We start from the raw sequence: 18,120 nt of genomic DNA, 5'->3' as shown, positions 1-18,120 counted from the left end.
TCATAACTGTGCCTTTGATTTCTCAATCATCTGATCTTTGTCAGGGGCGGATCTGGGTTTTGAAAGGGGGGGGTGCAAAGTTCTAGTTTTGTTTTTGTTTTTTGTATCTTATCAGCGAAGGCGCGAAGCGCTGAACCGATGGCGCGGAGCGCCGAGCATGCTAGGGGGGTCCGGGGGCATGCCCCCCCGGAATTTTTTTTTAAAAAGGAAGCAAAATTGTGCAATCTGGTGCAATCTGAGCGTGTAAAGTGCTATTTTCAGGTGATACATTTTTCTTCTTTTTTTTTTTCTTCTTTTTTTTTTTTTTTTTTGGTCCCGCTGGGGGGGGGGGGGGTGCAATTGCACCCATTGCACCCCCCCCCCAGATCCGCCCTTGTAATTAACAGTTCTGGTTAAACTCCACATGGGTTACTTGATCCAAAACTGAAAACTAAACAATATCTGGGGAAGAAAACAAGTAATTTTCTCAATCATGACAACATTTTAATTTTCCGGTTAAAATTTTAATTATGCGGATTTGACGCTAGTAAGCCGTCATAGCAGTGTGCGGCCAGTCAGTCTCGGCTAGCAGGACCTGTCCTGGCAAGGCCGTCAGTCGTGCAACGCGGGTCGGTAATCAAATCTTAACCATTCTGCAACGTTATACATTGTACTACTTGGCCTAAGTCAAAGTCACAGTACTACGTAGTCTTTCGTCAGCCTTGCGCTTGTTCACAGTGCCGCCAGCGGTTGTCGAGCGACCTTGTCGAGTAACAGCTTGTTTCATTACACTTGTCTCTAATGTGTGTCAGCACATCACAATTAATAGCCCTGACTCAGGTTATAACGAGATTTTAACGTGCCATTGTCAGTCACTATTCGCGGCGGGACATGTTACGTACTGAACGTATGCTTCAAAGGTAAACACACCTTTTGACCCAGAACAAGCCTTATGCTGATGTCTTCTTTGATTAATTTGCATTTGCAAGGTTTGTTGTCTCCGTCATCAAAATATGCGATAATTATGACCCTGACTCAGCCGACTGCTCGACTTCTGCGCAGCTGCCCCGCCGCGGGTTTGTTACTGTCTCAGCACAAAAGCTGAATTGAGGAACTTCGACATAAATAACTGAAGTCACATCGCCAAGTTTCTCAGTGCAAAATCAATAAGCACACCCTGTACAATCAGATAATCTCCCCGGAACTGCAGCAAGAGTTCACGGTTGGCTTTTTTGTTTGGAGTCTCGGCGTGCCTGGCAACTTTGTTTTCACGGCAGCAAGCGACCATGACCACGTGACCCGTAGCGAGTATACCGGCTTGGCAGCCGAAGGAAAACATTCAATGGAAGTGGTGAACGAAACACTCGCCACTAAAATGGGCGGTTCGGACGGCGACCCTATGGCGAGTCAAGGTGTTGTGTGTTCTTACGGAGCCTACGGTGTGTACGTTGTCGTCCTCTTGTTCCAGTTCATCAACTGGATCATCAAATCGGTGGGGCCGCCGAAGTCTTTGCGAGACGACGAGTGGAAATGGAGAAACCTCTTCATCTCCTGGATACACGCTCTCGTATGCATAATCTGGATCTTTGTCAGGTAAATGCAACAGGCTGCATCGCTCTACAAGTCATTTTCTCCTACTTATAATGTTTCTTGTTGTGGATATGTTGTTGTGTTGTGTTATCGGAGACCGACAGAAACGCTGTACAAACTTTATCAACTAAATCATGACAGAAAAGGAAAAAGCGGAAACCATTGCCTGGGAATGAATGATACGCGTACTGCGCGCTATATTTAGGTTTCCTATCTTTTCCCCGCCCCGACAAATGAGTAATTGTACCATGGTGTTGCATTTTTGGAATGGTTTTAACACCCTCGCAGCAGCTCGTGAAAGTAATGTGATCAGTCTATTCGTTTCCGCACACACCCTTTGGCAAGAGCAAACACAGCTGTTTTGTTTGTCACCTGATACTGCGCTATGCTGATGGAGTTTTCACAACTTTACAGCGCTGTTTGGGAACTTGAATGGATGCACACTGTATCTGAAACCAGTCCATTTGAGTGTCCCCCACTGGAAAAAAAGAAACTTTCCATTTCCGGATTGCGGCTTTTAACTTGTTGAGTATTACATGTCTTGGTGAAACATGATGTAAACTTGTGTTAAACTTAAAGGGATTAGGCTATAGCTGAGAAAAAAGGCCCTCAGATTGCATCAAAAGTTGTACCATAAGATTCTGCGTTACAAATAATGCTACCAGGCAGGATTACTCATGCTGTCTTCACTTTGCAAAAGCGAGTACATGTTTTGAAAGTTTAATTAAGTGTCATAAAGTAGGCTAAGAAAGAGTACTCTTTGTGAACATTGATTTGAGTTACTTCCACTGAGTTACTTACCTTGGTTGTGTACATGATGCTGATTACTAGGCGGTAGCACCATATGCTGCCAGGCGGCGCTTCTGGACCGCTTGTTTCCAAATTGGAGAGAATCGGCGCCTTGAACACGTTCAGTCACTTTGATCGTGGTGTGTTTTGAAGCCCTGTGTGTCTAGATTTAGAGGTACGTGCAGCTAGTAGATTCCCCAGCTTCTTCAGATTCGTCAAATCCGCCAGGAACTTCCTCTGAATGGCCAATCATCAATAGTATCCTTTTAATTGACAGAAAAAGAACATACACTATATCAATTGTAAATCAAATGTAAGGCAAAACAAAAAATAGTCTGTTTACCGTTACGGTATCCCGACCGACCCTAGGCTATTTTTTCGCGTGACCCTAGATTTTTTGGGGGGATTTGGGGGAGAAAAAAAAGAAGTCTTTGTTTTTTGGCAAAATAACTTTACAAATAAGTTTTTTTGGGGGGGAAAATCCCAACCCTATTTTTTTTGGCCTATGTTACCGTAAACAGATTTTTTTTTGGGGGGGGGGGGGGGGGGGGGCCTAAATCTATGAGACAAGAGAGAGAGAGAGAGAGAGAGAGGGAGAGAGAGAGAACACCTGCACATGAATTCAAATGCTTTAGCATGTGTTAATATATTGTTTTCAGACACTGCTGCGGTGGTATACTCCTCTTTTACCCTGCCCATCTTTACTACATGTTGTACTTAATAGTACAGTCAAACCTGCCCTCCAACCACCCGTTGAGAACAACCATGCACCTGTCCAAAACGACTACCCCAAAGGGTCCCCGGCAGGCTTTTCTCTCTCTATAATTCACCTGTCCAAAACGACCACCCCAAAGGGTCCCCGGCAGGCTTTTTCTCTCTATAATTCACCTGTCCAAAACGACCACCCCACAGCGTCCCCGGCAGGCTTTTTCTCTTTATAATTCACCTGTCCAAAACGACTACCCCAAAGGGTTCCCGGCAGGCTTTTTCTCTCTATAATTCACCTTTCCAAAACGACTACACCAAAGGGTCCCCGGCTTGCTTTTTCTCTCTATAATTCACCCCCAAAACGACCACCCCAAAGGGTCCCCGGCAGGCTTTTTCTCTCTATAATTCACCTGTCCAAAACGACTACCCCAAAGGACTCCCCGGCAGGCTTTTTCTCTCTATAATTCACCTGTCCAAAACGACCACCCCAAAGGGTCCCCGGCAGGCTTTTTCTCTCTATAATTCACCTGTCCAAAACGACCACCCCAAAGGGTCCCTGGCAGGCTTTTTCTCTCTATAATTCACCTGTCCAAAACGACCACCCCAAAGGGGCCCCGGCAGGCTTTTTCTCTCTATAATTCACCTGTCCAAAACGACCACCCCAAAGGGTCCTCGGCAGGCTTTTTGAGTCACTTGAGAAAAAGTGACTCTATGTAATCGGTCAGTGTTAGTCTGTCCGGCCGGCCGGCCGTCCGGCCGGCCGTCCGTAGACACCACCTTAACGTTGGACTTTTCTCGGAAACTATCAAAGCGATCGGGCTCATATTTTGTTTAGTCGTGACCTCCAATGACCTCTACACTTTAACGATGGTTTCGTTGACCTTTGACCTTTTTCAAGGTCACAGGTCAGCGTCAAAGGAAAAATTAGACATTTTATATCTTTGACAAAGTTCATCGGATGTGATTGAAACTTTGTAGGATTATTCTTTACATCAAAGTATTTACATCTGTAGCCTTTTACGAACGTTATCAGAAAAACAAGGGAGATAACTAGCCTTTTCTGTTCGGCAACACACAACTTAACGTTGGGCTTTTCTCGGAAACTATAAAAGTGACCGGGCTCAAATTTTATGTGAACGTGACTCCCAGTGACCTCTACACTTTGACGTCTGCTTTGGTGACCTTTGACCTTTTTCAAGGTCACAGGTATGTCTTGAATTCTTCAGGTATGCATTGTGTTGTGAATAGCAATTTCTTCCTGTCCATCTGATGCCTCATATAATATTCAGAACTGCGAAAGTGACTCGATCGAGCGTTTGCTCTTCTTGTTCTCTCTATAATTCACCTGTCCAAAACGACTACCCCAAAGGGTCCCAGGCAGGCTTTTTCTCTTTATAATTCACCTGTCCAAAACGACTACCCCAAAGGGTTCCCGGCTTACTTTTTCTCTCTATAATTCACCTCCAAAATGACCACCCCAAGGATCCCCGGCGGGCTTTTTCTCTCTATAGTTCACCTGTCCAAAACGACCACCCCAAAGGGTCCCCGGCAGGCTTTTTCTCTCTATAATTCACCTATCCAAAACTACTACCCCAAAGGGTCCCCGGCAGGCTTTTTCTCTCTATAATTCACCTGTCCAAAACGACCACCCCAAAGGGTCCCCGGCAGGCTTTTCTCTCTCTATAATAATCACCTCTCCAAAACGACCACCCCAAAGGGTCCCCAGCAGGCTTTTTCTCTCTATAATTCACCTGTCTAAAACGACCACCCCAAAGGGTCCCCGGCGGGCTTTTTCTGTCTATAATTCACCTGTCCAAAACGACCACCCCAAAGGGTCCTCGGCAGGCTTTTTCTCTCTATAATTCACCTGTCCAAAACGACTACCCCAAAGGGTCCCCGGCAGGCTTTTTCTCTCTATAATTCACCTGTCCAAAACGACTACCCCAAAGGGTCTCCGGCAGGCTTTTTTTCTCTATAATTCACCTCCAAAATGGCCACCCCAAAGGGTCCCCGGCAGGCTTTTTCTCTCTATAGTTCACCTGTCCAAAACGACCACCCCAAAGGGTCCCCGGCAGGCTTTTTCTCTCTATAATTCACCTGTTCAAAACGACTACCCCAAAGGGTCAGCAGGCTTTTTCTCTCTGTAATTCACCTGTCCAAAACGACCACAGGCTTTTTCTCTCTATAGTTCACCTGTCCAAAACGACCACCCCAAAGGGTCCCCGGCAGGCTTTTTCTCTCTATAATTCACCTGTCCAAAACGACCACCCCAAAGGGTCCCCGGCAGGCTTTTTCTCTCTATAATTCACCTGTCCAAAACGACCACCCCAAAGGGTCCCCGGCAGGCTTTTTCTCTCTATAATTCACCTGTCCAAAACGACCACCCCAAAGGGTCCTCGGCAGGCTTTTTCTCTCTATAAGTATAATTCACCTGTCCAAAACGACTACCCCAAAGGGTCCCCGGCAGGCTTTTTCTCTCTATAAGTATAATTCACCTGTCCAAAACGACTACCCCAAAGGGTCCCCGGCAGGCTTTTTCTCTCTATAATTCACCTGTCCAAAACGACCACCTGTCTATAGAGACCACTTGTAGTCGGCCCCTAGGCTGGTCGGTGAAGACAGGTTCCACTGTCTTGCCTTTTGCAAGAACCAGGCAACTTTTCTCCTGGCACTGAGCAGCAATGTAATGCATTGTCATTTAGGCAGAAGGTGTCTATGTAAAAATGAATACAGTGGAACCCCCCTTTAAAACCTGAAACAATCTGATTGAATCAGGTCTTAAAAGGAGGGAGTCTTAAAATGGGAGTCAAGTTACAGAGGTTATGAACAGAAAGTCTAACTCTAAGGCCAAAAAAAAAAAGGTCTGTTTACAGTAACATAGGCCAATAAAATAGGGTCGGTAGGTCGGGAATTTTTTTCTTTCTTTTTTTTCTCCAAAAAACCATATTTTTACGTTATTTTTTATTTTTTTCCCCAAATGCCAAAAAAAAAGTCTCGGGTCGCGCGAAAAAAATAGGGTCGGTCGGGTTACCGTAAACAGAATTTTTTTTTTTTTTTTGCCTAAGAAAACATGGTCTTAAAAGTGAGGAAGTCTTAAATTGGGGGGGTCTTACAAGGGGGGTTCCACTGTATTTCCACACAAAGTTGCTGGTTTCCCCACAGCTGGGCTTCCTCCATGTGTTATCCTGATCACACTTACACAAAGTGCGCTGGGTGGAAAAGAGATCACACTCAATCTTGTGCACTATGCCAGACTGCCCTAAACTGCTCAGTTCACTTTCTCTTTGATATCCACTGAAACTACTTTCTGTGTCATGATCAAAGGAACGCTTTACAGTGCAACCCCCTCTATTTAAAGACCTCATAATCTGAGAAAAACAGGTCTTAAAAAGGAGGGTGTCTTGGGGGTAAATTATGTAAAGAGATTTTGGAAAAAAGAATCGTTGAGGTCAATTAAAAAGTGGGATGGGGGTTCCACTGTAGACTGAAGTACTTCTTCGCGTCATGATCAAAGGAACGTTTTAGTTGACTACCCAGCGGGTGCCGTAGAATATATTTATATATATATATATACTGCTGACAGCAAACCAATAACACTGAGTGTTGGTCAGGTAGTCAAAGTAAAGTCACATTTTACAATGAATCACGTCACATTGAAGGCAATCAACGACATGGACCATTCCATTTTGCAGACAAAAACATGATTTTAACAAAGAATTTAATGTCAGAATAGCTATATAAACGCTATTGTGTTTTCATCGTAGCAATAGGGTCCGATATTTAGACTCAAACAAGTATAATGCGACTCGTCTTCGACTCGTCGGCATTATACTTGTCTCGTCTAAATATCGGGCCCTATTGCTACGCTGAAAACACAATAGCTGTTACTAATGCTCACTCCTACTTTTCCTGATTTGGGTACTTCTCAGCGTTTAGTTTTACCTCTGTGTGTGCCTTTTTTACCTCTGTGTGTGCCTTTTTTACCTCTGTGTGTGCCTTTTTTACCTCTGTGTGTGCCTTTTTTACCTCTGTGTGTGCCTTTTTTTACCTCTGTGTGTGCCTTTTTTACCTCTGTGTGTGCCTTTTTTACCTCTGTGTGTGCCTTTTTTACCTCTGTGTGTGCCTTTTTTACCTCTGTGTGTGCCTTTTTTACCTCTGTGTGTGCCTTTTTTACCTCTGTGTGTGCCTTTTTTACCTCTGTGTGTGCCTTTTTTACCTCTGTGTGTGCCTTTTTTACCTCTGTGTGTGCCTTTTTTACCTCTGTGTGTGCCTTTTTTACCTCTGTGTGTGCCTTTTTTACCTCTGTGTGTGCCTTTTTTTACCTCTGTGTGTGCCTTTTTTGCAGCTCCAAAATCTAATGCTCACACCTACTTTTCCTGATATATGGGTACTTCACAGCGTTTAGTTTTACCTCTGTGTGTGCCTTTTTTACCTCTGTGTGTGCCTTTTTTACCTCTGTGTGTGCCTTTTTTACCTCTGTGTGTGCCTTTTTTACCTCTGTGTGTGCCTTTTTTACCTCTGTGTGTGCCTTTTTTACCTCTGTGTGTGCCTTTTTTACCTCTGTGTGTGCCTTTTTTACCTCTGTGTGTGCCTTTTTTACCTCTGTGTGTGCCTTTTTTACCTCTGTGTGTGCCTTTTTTACCTCTGTGTGTGCCTTTTTTTACCTCTGTGTGTGCCTTTTTTACCTCTGTGTGTGCCTTTTTTACCTCTGTGTGTGCCTTTTTTACCTCTGTGTGTGCCTTTTTTTACCTCTGTGTGTGCCTTTTTTTTACCTCTGTGTGTGCCTTTTTTGCAGCTCCAAAATCTAATGCTCACACCTACTTTTCCTGATATATGGGTACTTCACAGCGTTTAGTTTTACCTCTGTGTGTGCCTTTTTTACCTCTGTGTGTGCCTTTTTTACAGAGCTCCAAAGTGGTATCCACTGACTGACTAGTCGAGTTTTACATCCTCTTTAGGACCAATTTGCCTTTCATTGGGACAGGTAGAGGTAGTGTGCTTTGTGGGAGGACATAGTATGTCAGAGTGGTACAGTGGAACCCCCCTTGTAAGACCTCCAAGAATCTGAGAAAATCAGGTCGTAAAACGGGGGATACATTTACACAGGTTATCAACAAAAAGTCCCCCCCTGGGCGACCTGACCTGGCCCGAGAGGACAACCCCTGACACAAAACTTTGGGGAACTGTGGAAGACCTGCGCCGAACCTGCGAGTTGATACGATCAGCAGGCCTAAGGCCAAAAAAAAAAGTCTTGTTTACGGTAACATCTACAAAAAAAATAGGGTCGGTAGGTCGGGATTTTTTTCTTCTTCCAAAAAACCATATTTTTAAAATTATTTTGCCAAAAAACAAGACTTTTTTTTTTTTTTTTAATTTTTAAATTTGTAATTTTTTATTTTTTTCCCAAATGCCCCCCAAAAGTCTAGGGTCGCACGAAAAAATAGGGTCGGTCGGAATACCGTAAACAGACTATTTTTTTGTGTGTGTGCCTAAGATTATGAGGGACACAACCGTCAAACGCTGAAGAAGAAGAAGAACAAAAAGTCAGAGAAAACTGGTCTTAAAAGGGGTTCCACTGTTTGCTATGTGGGAGGACAACACACAAGACAGAGAGACAGATCGAGACACACAAACAATGTACATTATGATCAGCCGTGTTGTAGTTCTGGTCAAGAATCATCACTGCGTGAATCATGTGAGAGTGAGACTGAAAGGCCAGTGATCAAGTTATTGAACGCTCAGGCGCCTGTGTAAATGGGGAACGGAACAATTGTATCCATACATGTTCTATCATTCTGCCATTGAAAAGGAAAAGGTTACTAGTATACAGTAATGTAGTACATGTATACACTACAGTCAGCAGAGCTTTATTACTGTCGGTTTGAATAGAAGTATGGAAGCAGCTGTGCACAGGTGCAAGTAGGAAAGTACTACATGTAGTATTGCACTAACACCAATAGTAATGTTAAGAGTAGGTCTGCTTTTATTATTTTGTACAGTGGCACCTGTTATGTAAGTCAGAACATCCCCTGAACAAAGAAGCGAAGTCCACCCTTTTGCGTTAGGGTTGTGGGGGGGGGGGGGGGGGGGGGGGGGGCTGGCTGGCTTGTTATTGAAGTATACTGGTGTTTGTTATGGGTGAGGGAGGGAAGGGGGGGGGTCAGTGACATAGGTCACAGAGGTATGGTGTACCTGGGATTTAAGATTAAAGTTGACACACTTGTGATCTGAGCTACATTAGTTAAGAGCCCTTAATTGACCTGCAGGCCTGTGTCTTTCTAAAGCTAAGTTTCATTAGGATGTTAACTGACACGGGGACGTTAACAGAAGCCATGGATGTCTTTTTGAGTCAAGAGCTAGTCTGCAAATCTCTGAAACTTCTTCCAGATCACTCAAAAGTTGTGCGGTCATTTCAGCAGATCTGCAGAACCTTTTTCAACATATGGGAAAAAGTTAACGCCAGTTATAAGGACTGCCCTTAAAGTTTAGAAAATTCTCGTTATGCCTATTTTTTGATAAGTTGATGAAGAAAATAAATCTTAGCACCTGCACCCCTGAGAATATAATTATGTCACATCATAGATACCCCTGTACCTCAGACCCTCATTAACACATCTTAATCGATATGCAGTTATTGTATCGAATTGTTGTCATAGTAACTGAATGCTCTTTGTCAATTAGGCGAACGACAAGAAGAAGACTGAATGCTCTTTGTGAAGAATTGCAGTTTGTAAAACATTGTAGCAGCCAGATGGTATAGTCCATTATCCAGGTTAATGGCGGCTTTATTTATAAGTATGTGCACAGCTGATGTTTGATATCCTTGATCAAGTGCATGGCAATGATTCTTATTGAATTAAATGTAATTATTCATGTTGGAACAGATGTAGTGAAACATTGCGAATAATACTGGTCACATTATGCAGGTCTGCAACGTTACAGATGAACACAGCCTAATACTCAGGTCACATTATGCAGGTCTGCAACGTTACAGATGAACACAGCCTAATACTCAGGTCACATTATGCAGGTCTGCAACGTTACAGATGAACACAGCCTAATACTCAGGTCACATTATGCAGGTCTGCAACGTTACAGATGAACACAGCCTAATACTCAGGTCACATTATGCAGGTCTGCAACGTTACAGATGAACACAGCCTAATACTCAGGTCACATTATGCAGGTCTGCAACGTTACAGATGAACACAGCCTAATACTCAGGTCACTTTATGCAGGTCTGCAACGTTACAGATGAACACAGCCCTGCAGATAAAAACTGCACTGCTGTCGGCTTACAGTGGTACCTGTTTAGGAAGACACTCTTTCAGTTTCACAGGGATTGGCTTGAGAGTCAGTCTTTGGTCAATGACCTAACATGATTTTAAAAGACCGGCTGAATTGTGTGATCAACAAATTTGCATTCCAGAAAACTAGTCAAAGTTGTCAGTAATTTGTATCACCACTACATGCGAAAATTAGCGATTGTTTGTCAACAGAAAAGTTGCGAGGGTTGAAACTTGTATTTGAACTTCGATTTTACCCAAGAGGGGATTGGCTGACCCACATGTTATCTTGGGACTGATTTGCTGTTGTTGTGTTTGAACTTTGACATAACCAATGAGGTGATTGGCTGACTCGAATGTTATCCTGACACTGATTGGCTGTTGTTGTGTTTGAACTTTGACATAACCAACGAGGTGATTGGCTGACTCGAATGTTATCCTGACACTGATTGGCTGTTGTTGTGTTTGAACTTTGACATAACCAACGAGGTGATTGGCTGACTCGAATGTTATCCTGACACTGATTGGCTGTTGTTGTGTGTGCAGTGTGGCGAGGAACCCAGAGATGATGCTGGACCTGCAGTACTTCAAAAACTACTCCATCTTCTTCCTCATCATGTTTTCCACAGGTCAGACTCACAGTTAAGCACAGAACAAAATAAAAGTTTGTTTCCGATGACACGGTAAACAAAATTAGGGTTGGTAGGTTGGTTGCATTTTTTATTTAAAAAAAAATTTTGAAGTCAAGGATTCGGTATATATTTCATGCTGTCACATGCAGAGGATCAACATCAGTACATTATACATGTATGAACTGTGACTCACGTACAGTGTTTCTTAAGTTTGGTTATGCACTAGTTTGAAATGGGTGTGTCTCGTAAAGCCTCAAGTGATCTGTATACAGCCCTGTTTGCTTTTGCTCTTAATCACCATGTGATGATTTTCCTTGTTAGCCGAGGAATGCTATTGAGAAGTGAAGGCAGTGAAAAGAGGCTTTTCTTTTTTTGGAGTGTACTGCAATTCAAGCAGATTATAATACGCTTGTGCTTACTACAAAGGTCATTGTTGGTCATTTTAATTTTACTGCTATACATTTTGTTTGAAATTTGTGCCGCTTTTTGTTTTTGTTTTGAGAAAAATCAGTCAAAGTTTTTATGCTGTGTCTAAAGGTTCCTTTTGCAACATTGCAAAAAATACAAGATAAAAGTCAAAAACTGAAAAAGAGGTTTTCATTGCACACATGTGCTATGGTTCACTCACATAGGCTTCATATTAAGCATGCTGCTAATTAAATCAGTGTTGACAGTGTATCCTGACCTAACAAACCTGACTCGATCTCTCTCTTTCACATACATGCACGCATGAGCGCGCACACTCACTCACAGACAAGCACTCGCACACACACACACACACACACACACACACACACACACACACACACACACACACACACACACACACACCACACCCACCACACCACTCACACACGCACACACACACCACATCCACCACACCACTCACACACACACACACACCCACCACACCACTCACACACACACCACTCACAGTCACTCACACCACACCACTCACACACCACACACACACACACACCACTCACACACACACACCCCACACCCACCACACACCCCACACCCACCACACCACTCACACCCCACACCCACCACACACCCCACACCCACCACACCACTCACACACACACATATACACACACACACACCCAGACAAACACACCCAGCATCAGCATTGTCTTATTGAACAATTACATTTTATCAGAGATATCCTTGACTTATTTGATGTTGTTGTCCTGCAGGCTATTTTCTCTACGACTTCCTGGACCTTGCCCTCAACGGCAAGATGTTAGCCATGTGGGAAGTGCAGCTACACCACGTGGCTGTGAGTTGTTATTTGTCACATGCAGAGTGATTGTTTGTACAGTGGAACCCCCCATTTAAGACCTCAACAAATCTGCAAGGTTATGAACAGAAAGTCTGACAAATCAAGGTCTTAAAAAGGAGGGGGGCTTAGAAGGGGGGTTCCACTGTAATGTTATGTTGGTCTGCCTGCTTGTCTGATAGTCTTATCTTTGGGATGTGTTTTGCTTAGCCTGTACAAAACCCCAACCTATCAGTTGAGATCCGATCCTACATGTGGGCGGGATCTTTTACTACAACCTGTAATTGTGTGTTGTACAGGTGGGCGGGATCTTTTACTACAACCTGTAATTGTGTGTTGTACAGGTGGGCGGGATCTTTTACTACAACCTGTAATTGTGTGTTGTACAGGTGGGCGGGATCTTTTACTACAACCTGTAATTGTGTGTTGTACAGGTGGGCGGGATCTTTTACTACAACCTTGTGTGCTGTGAGTGGCTGTCGTTCAACATCATCGCTCTGTCGGTGGAGGTCAACTCCTTCTTCCTACACTCGCGAAAGCTGTTGCAGATGATCAACTGGTCGTACCAATCCCGCTTTTACCGCCTCGTCAAGTTTCTCAACATTTCCACCTTCGTCGTCTTCCGTGGCATTCCCCTGGTCGCCATTTCCTGGGCCATGGTCAACTGGTACCATCGTGTGACCTTGACCTACTATCTCAGCCTGGGAGGGTCCATGTTTGTGATGGTTACAATGAACCCCATTCTCTTCATGCGTCTGCTTCGCAGTGACTACTTGAGGAAGGGCTCGTCGCCGTCATCGAGAAAAAGTGACAAGTCGAGTCTGTGTAAAACGGGGTTGAACGGAAACAACAACCACATTGAGAGTAATGGTGTGAACCACTTAAAGAGCAGTTGACTACTCTAGTGTGTCGTGTGAGTTCTGCGGCTGTTTTACCTGTGTGAGGCCTGGAGAGAGAGAGAGAGAGAGAGAGAGAGAGAGAGAGAGAGAGAGAGAGAGAGAGAGAGAGAGAGAGAGAGAGAGAGAGAGAGAGAGATTAATAGAGAGGGAGAGTGAGAGTGAGAGATAGAAAATGTTCTGCCAATGGCGTCCTGATATCTTGTCTTTTCATGAGAGGGAAAGAGTGAGAGAGAGAGAGAGAGAGAGAGAGAGAGAGAGAGAGAGAGAGAGAGAGAGAGAGAGAGAGAGAGAGAGAGAGGGAAAACTTTTTGCCAATGGCGTCCTAACATCTTGTTGTCTTTTCACATGGATGATGATTTTTCGTTCATGTAATGGTGATTTAAAACTCATGGTGACCTGAGATAGGCTCTTCATGTCTGTGACGCTATGTATGATCTTGTCAGTCCTTCAAAATTCTGGCATCGTCCAATATCCTCGGTCAACCACGACAGAAACATGTTGTGGAGGTGTAATCTTGTCTTCTGTTTTTCTGCATGATTGTGAAAGGTATGTTTCCTCTCCGTGGGCTACCTTTAGTCAGGTCCACAGATTGTCATATCATAGCATTTACAAGTAATTGTTTACAAATGTACTAGCATCGTCTGTACATTTTGACATTTTTAGGTATAGCTTGACATTTTGACAAACCGAAACCTGAAGGACATGATTAAAATTCAAGCGTTGTGCATGGGAGGGGGTGGGGGGTCGCAATGTCGATTTGACGCCCAAATGCTCTGACTATAGCTATCAAACTGGTATCATACTTGTCTTGCACAGTTTCACTCTGGTCAATTTCTTGTACAGTAAAACCCCCCCTTTTAAGACCTCCATAAATCTGAGATTATACGGTCTTAAAAAGGAGGGAGTCTTAAAAAGGAGGGAGTCTTAAAAAGGAGAGAGTCTTAAATTGGGGGGTCTTAAAAGGGGGGTTCCACTGTAACTTGATTTGACTGAAAGGAACTAGGTTTCTGTTGACCCCTATCGTAAAGATGGGGCCCGTAAAGATATGAGGGAATTAAAACAGTTCCTCTCAAAAAATGCAAAATAATGGACAGGTTGGAATGAAGAAGAATGCTAGAATTTAAGATTTTATTTACGCTTTTTAAGAATCAAGAAGAGAGTAGAATCCGTGAACCACGAATGATAGAAAAGTTGTACATTTTGTCTGAAACCAAACATTGCGCATGTACCAACCGAAGTGCGAGTCATGATTTTATACTGTTGCTTGTCTATGATTGGTTGAACGGGATAAAACGTTACTTCAAGATTTGAAAAAAACTTTGATTCTTTCTTTTGTGTGTGTTTTAATCTGCCTTATGTTATGCTTTTTTACTGACCCTGTCACTGGACCTGGACGCTTTCATTTGTGCATGTGCTTTCAACATCCGAGAAACATACTACAGGAATTTGACATTTATAATCATTCCCAGAAAGCTGATATATGTCCATGTCGTTGTTCCATGCGGAAACAGAGTGATTCCTGCCACGAAAAAGCAAAAAAGGCCTCTCAGTCACCAATCAAAATGTGCATGTTTATACGGGAGTGTGAGTTATACGATTGATAGGGTTGTATTTTGTAAAGTGAGTAATGCAGCTTTGAGTCAGTTAAAGGGAAGTAATTCTTTCCATGATAAACCGAGTGAAACAAGAACTGGTAACTAAGAAGAAATTTTACTCATTCTTTCCTTTATTAAACAATGCTGAATAAGTTTCAAAGTGATGTTTTGAAGATTTGATTTTTATGTTCAGGATTTTTAAAAACAAAATACTAACTGAGTTAAATTAAAAAATAAATCCTGACATTCTTTGGTATAGGTACGAACAGAAAAACTCAGTGTTCTTAGTGCTTTTTCTTTGCTTCAAAATTTTAGGAAGTTAGGAATTATTCGTTTTGTTTGAGGCACAAAAGTTTGGACTCTCTTTATTTCTAAAAAATCAATCCTTATGTACACTGTTCACTGCGTTTGTTTCCATGTTGAATCTAGGTATACTTGTTACATGTGTAATAACATGCTGCTGATTTTTATAATGTATAGCCATCCAAGTAATTGAGTTTGAATGCATGTTGGTTGCATGTGTAAATACTGTTATAGTCACTGCATTAATGGCGATTTCTTTTGTCCAGCACTTGTTACTAAGGTGTTTGTAAATTGTTCATTCTGGAGGCAACATTCTGTTCAAATAGAAAGAAAAAGAAAAATGTTATTTCTTATAGATATCTGTTTTTGTGAAGCTTCTGCTTAATGCTAAATAATTATTTTCCTGAAAGTTTGGTGTTTGCCGTTACGAAGGGGATTGTTGTACTTTGTGCACTCGGTTTCAAAAAGAAGAATTATGTAGAATAAAATCTTTGGGGTTGTCGTAACAGGCAGAGGTCGCCAGAGCAGGTTTGACTGTATTTTTGTTTCTTTCTTTGACACAGCTAGTTATTTTCTTTAACTGCTATTTGACGCAAACCCCTTCAGCATGCAATGTCTAGGTTTCATCAGCTGATCACGCTGCTGTGCTGCTCAGATATATATACACATTTCATTTGTTGATTTAATTGTTTTGTTTTATAGTTTCCGCTACTCTGTTGTAGTTTGGACATCAAATTTTATTCAGTTTTTATGTGTGAATGATTTTTTACTTGATTTGAAGACAGCTGATAATGGCATGATGACTAAGTTCTTTGGTACGAATCTAGAATATATATATACGTGAGTGTGTAGAATTGTCAACTGTGTTTTACAGACAAGTGGTAAGGTGTCATCCAACATTAATTTGCTTGTTCATAAAACCGGTTAGTTGTTTGAATGGTTAATGACACGTTTACAATCTGCAATAACCACAGTGGTACCTGTGATGAAAGGACAGCCTTGGGACCAGCCAACAGTGTCCCCACATTGCAGGTGGCCTGTCATGACAGGTATACTTTGGTAGAGATAATATCAAAAGGGACAAGAGAAGTTAGGTGTCCTTTCATGACAGGTATACTTTGGTAGAGATAATATCAAAAAGGACAAGAGAAGCTAGGTGTCCTTTCATGACAGGTATACTTTGGTAGAGATAATATTAAAAGGGACAAGAGAAGCTAGGTGTCCTTTCATGACAGGTATACTTTGGTAGAGATAATATTAAAAGGGACAAGAGAAGCTAGGTGTCCTTTCAAGGGAGGTGTCCTCTCATGGGAGGGTCCACACATCGCAGGTACTGCTGTAATACCTTTCTTATATTTTTGAGTTTCAAACGTAATCAGTCTACCTCTGTGGTATTACTCCTCTTCATAGTAATGTTCTTTCAGTGCAGTCTTTTTTCATACTCTCATCTGTGATTGTGTTAAGAACGGAATTCTTTGTGACAAATGGATGCTTAAGCGTTTCCATGCTTACAGTGTAGTCTTTTGTTCCAGCATCTTTCAGCATAAACTTTGGCTTTGTTTTATTGATTTCACTGTTGGATCAAAAAATGTCTGGCTGTGATGTTTTTATTTTGTTATGAAACTGAAAATGTCTGTTTTGGCAGAAGTATTTCTTTATTGATTGCGTACACATTTATGATATATGGATGAGTCTGTTAAATGTTGGACTGTTATTCACTGTCTGTGCTTTACTGTCTGTCTGTGTGTCTGTCTGTCAAAAAGCTTAAACACTCTGAAAAGAAACAAATCAAAGCATGGGTTATGCCTTCTCTCTTTATGAAACAAGAGCCTTGAAACTCTTATGCTGCATAGAAATGTTCAATATGATTATTTATGCAGAGTTTCTCAAGAGAGATGGAAAATATATATTTACATGAGCCATCAGGATTATGTTCAGCCATGCTTACCTTTATGTCGCATACCCCTTTTGATCATGCTCCCCCCCCCCCCCCCCCCACACACACACACACACTTCCTTGACTGGTCAACATTGCCATTTCACACTTGTATACGTGCGTGTGGGTATCCACCTGAATATGGTTCAAATGCTTCCTTCCCTTCTTCCACCCCCACCCCCCTCTTGACGAACAGATTGCAATATCTTGTGCACACAGAATGTTGCCACTGGTTTTATTCTTTAGAAATGTTGCTGAAATAGCAACTCAAGATTAATGTTGGCAATAGACAAAGTTGGGAAATGACTGTCGGATTTGTATGAGATGTGAAAGAGTGAATACTCTGCTTTTATAGGACATGGAGAATGGGCGGAAAGTTTGCCTCACTTAAAGCAAGAGTATCTTCACTCTTTCACAAACCATACACACCAGACAGAGTTATTTCTGGAGTCTGTCTATTTTCTTAAATTAGAGGCTGTCTTTGGTGTCACCTTTTCTTGGGTCCAACGTCAGAACAAAAACATTTTGGGGGATTTGAAATAAATTTAATTGTTTCGCCCATTGCCAATGCTAACCAACAACCCTGTACTTGGGTGAATTCCCCTCCCTCCCCGAGTCTTCCCCCCCCCCCCCCCCCCCCCCCCCCCCTCCATCCGTACACAAGCTGTCAAAATCTCAATCAATTTTTCACCTTTCTCGTAAGTTGAAAATACTCTTTTCTTAGAAAACTCTTATTGTATCTGTGCTGCTTCATAACGAGGTGTATTATTCTGATGCATAATTACATCATCAGAAAGAGAGGACATAATTTTTGGACGGTTCTTCTTTGTTCTGGTATATTCTAATTAACAGTCCCAGTGTCCAGTTTTCTTGTAAAAAAAAGTTTTATTTCTTCAAGAAAGACAAAGTACTATTTACACACAACAAAATTGCCTTTTGCTTATATTCTATGTTATCTATTCTCAAACCTTTGCAATAAAGCTTGCTGCGGTACCCTCCTTCCTGTCTATACAGTGGAACCCCCTTTTAAGAGTTTTATAAGTTTGAGAAAATCAGGTCTTGAAAAGGAGGGAGTTTTAAAATGGAGGCACATGTACCGTACATTTATAGATGTTAGGAAA

At 42.3% G+C, this 18,120-nt stretch overlaps 1 protein-coding gene across 6 annotated transcripts; it reads left to right on the top strand.

Moving 5' to 3' along the window:
• The first annotated feature begins 885 nt into the window (after positions 1-885).
• Positions 886-16,986, top strand: LOC138975148 (TLC domain-containing protein 2-like). Of its 6 annotated transcripts, XR_011458529.1 has the most exons (6): positions 886-1,572; positions 10,899-10,981; positions 12,184-12,266; positions 12,701-16,095; positions 16,158-16,219; positions 16,344-16,986. XR_011458529.1 is itself a non-coding variant. In XM_070347809.1 (4 exons), the coding sequence occupies exons 1-4, from the start codon at positions 1,322-1,324 to the stop codon at positions 13,160-13,162; spliced, it is 879 nt and encodes a 292-aa protein (XP_070203910.1). In that variant the 5' UTR covers positions 886-1,321; the 3' UTR covers positions 13,163-16,986. The 6 variants fall into 6 exon arrangements, 1 of the variants encoding a protein (XP_070203910.1); XR_011458525.1 differs by having other exon boundaries at positions 16,158-16,986; XR_011458528.1 differs by lacking the exon at positions 16,158-16,219 and having other exon boundaries at positions 12,701-16,112; positions 16,299-16,986.
• Positions 16,987-18,120: the final 1,134 nt, after the last annotated feature.

The sequence above is a fragment of the Littorina saxatilis genome, linkage group LG9, assembly GCF_037325665.1.
Source record: "Littorina saxatilis isolate snail1 linkage group LG9, US_GU_Lsax_2.0, whole genome shotgun sequence".
Classification (NCBI taxonomy): Eukaryota; Metazoa; Mollusca; class Gastropoda; order Littorinimorpha; family Littorinidae; genus Littorina; species Littorina saxatilis.
This window is presented reverse-complemented; position numbering and strand designations above follow the sequence as displayed.